General features: G+C 53.1%; 1 protein-coding gene across 1 annotated transcript in view; it reads left to right on the forward strand.

Moving 5' to 3' along the window:
- Positions 1–2,157, forward strand: part of SRGAP1 (SLIT-ROBO Rho GTPase activating protein 1) — a 281,123-nt gene that overhangs the window by 139,807 nt on the left and 139,159 nt on the right. The window contains exon 3 of the mRNA XM_023518412.1: positions 327–489. Within this exon, the coding sequence (XP_023374180.1) occupies positions 327–489 (163 nt within the window). The remainder of the gene's footprint in view (positions 1–326; positions 490–2,157) is intronic.

Genomic DNA, 2,157 nt, shown 5'->3' on the forward strand with positions numbered 1-2,157 from the left:
TGCTCTCTGTATGCAGGGTCCCGGGCCCTGTCAGGAGGTTGGGTCTTCCTGGCCTCCTGTGCTCTCTGTATGCAGGGTCCCAGGCCCTGTCAGGAGGGTGGGTTTTCACCCACGTTCTCAGGCCACATTTTTCCTTCCAGACCTGGAGGGTTGGTGGCCCCAGCTGGGCGTAGGCGGGCGGCCGTCCTCTGGCTGGGCTGGGCTGAGCAGTGCTCATGGTGACGGCTTCCATCTGTGGTGGCTCCATCGTTTGCTCTGGGGACTGTACCCAGCTGGTTGGGACAGCATTGACACTGACGGCAATTCTGTCCTTCCCCAACCCCTAGGAAAGACCAGAACCTGCTATCTCCCGTGAACTGCTGGTATCTGCTCCTGAACCAAGTGAGGCGAGAGAGCAAGGACCACGCCACCCTGGGCGACATCTACCTAAACAACGTGATCACTCGGTTCACGCAGATCAGCGAGGACTCCACACGGATGTTCAAGAAGGTGCAGCCCAAACCCCACAGCCCAGGTTCTCAGCCCACAGCCCCCAAGTGTGCGTTCTGGGCCCATGAACCCCAGAGTTCACTTTCTGAGCCCATGAACCCCACAGTGCAGTTTCTCTGTGGGGACCCCCCCCTCCCCCGTATGTTTTCTGGACCCACAACCTCCCTCCTCCCCTCTAGTGTGCTTTCTGATAACTGCTTTCCTCATGACCAGGTCTGAGAATAGTATCTCAAAAAAATTAGGTGAGTGAATGTTTTAAAGACACAGAATAAGAAGCGACCCTGAACAGGCGTGCTTAGTTGCGGAGTTGTGACCCAGTGCGTCTGGGAGCTGAGTGAGTGGTGTCAGCAGAGGTTTGGGATGAGACCTGCCCACTGCCCCTCCACCCTTAGGGACTTGTGAACAATCAGACATGGTGGGGGGCCTTGAATTCTGTGTTGTGAGCTCACAGGTGATCAGAGACTTGTGACAAACAGGATGACCACCCTGCTGTTCACACAAAGATTATCACAGCCTTGTCTCCACCAGCCCAGCAGCAGGGGCTGTGAGAACCACCTGAGGCAGACTCCACAGGGCACCGAAAACTCAGTGCCTACACCCGAGAGCGTCTCCCTTCCCATGCGCTGGGAACCAGACCTGGGTTTTAAGGTTTCTTGTCATCACTGCTAGTCTCAGCCCGTCGACTCTCAGCAAGCTTTTTCTTGAGCACAATGGTAGAATAGGACCATTTGCCATTCAGAGAACACGGCCACTTGCCCAGTGAGACTGACTTTCTTCTGCTTGTAGAATGAGGGTCCCCCACCCAGTTTTTGCTGATCATTAGTGTTGTGGCCAGTACCTGCCCCTACACCTCTGGTTAGGGAGTAGTTGTTAGTTTTGGTGTGAGGCCTGAAGATTAATAACGTTTTTATGTTTCAAAGGTCCCCTCCAAACAAGGAGGCAGTGTTCCACGGCCAGCTGGAAAGCTGCTTGGTCACCTTTGATGTATCCACGTTAGGCTTGATTTCCAACCTAGCAACAGTTCAGCAAGCTCTATGTCAGCTTGTACTCTGTTAAACAGAAAAGGTTTTTTTCAAAGAAAGAAGAAATTTTAACAATTGTAATTAAGGAGCATACTAATTAAGAAGATAATACACAGAGAAATATCCCGTGTATCTTAAATAATGAGAGCTTTAAAAACTAGTTCAGACTTAGCCGTGAAAATGAACGGATGTTCTTGTACATCAGTCTTTCTGCAGAGGCCTCGTTTGGCTCAGGGGGATCTTCTGAGCATCTTTATGAGCCGCAGACCATGCTGATAGGTGTTAGAAAAGCTGCGAAGATGCGGAGTCCCTGTGCTCAAGGTGGTTACAGTTCATCCAGATTTGGGTGACACTGTGTGATGCTTCCCATCCACCCTGCAACCCCCCCACCCCCACCCCGAGTTCGTTTGCTTATCCACTCAACAAAACTCCAGGACAGGCCTGGCCAGGGAAGGTGTGTTCCTGCCTACAAGGAGCTCCTGACGGTAACCGTGCTGGGGCTGCAGGACCCATTGTGGGAGCTGGAGGCTGCAGATGCTGACACTGCCTGGGGGTCAGGAAGCCTCCATGGGAGAGGGAAGACTTGAAGTGGAGGAGGAGGAGTGGCTGGCCAGGCAGGGGACAGGAGCTAAGGAGGAGTGGCTGG

Source organism: Otolemur garnettii, unplaced genomic scaffold, assembly GCF_000181295.1.
Source record: "Otolemur garnettii isolate 467f Iridium unplaced genomic scaffold, OtoGar3 scaffold00138, whole genome shotgun sequence".
Classification (NCBI taxonomy): Eukaryota; Metazoa; Chordata; class Mammalia; order Primates; family Galagidae; genus Otolemur; species Otolemur garnettii.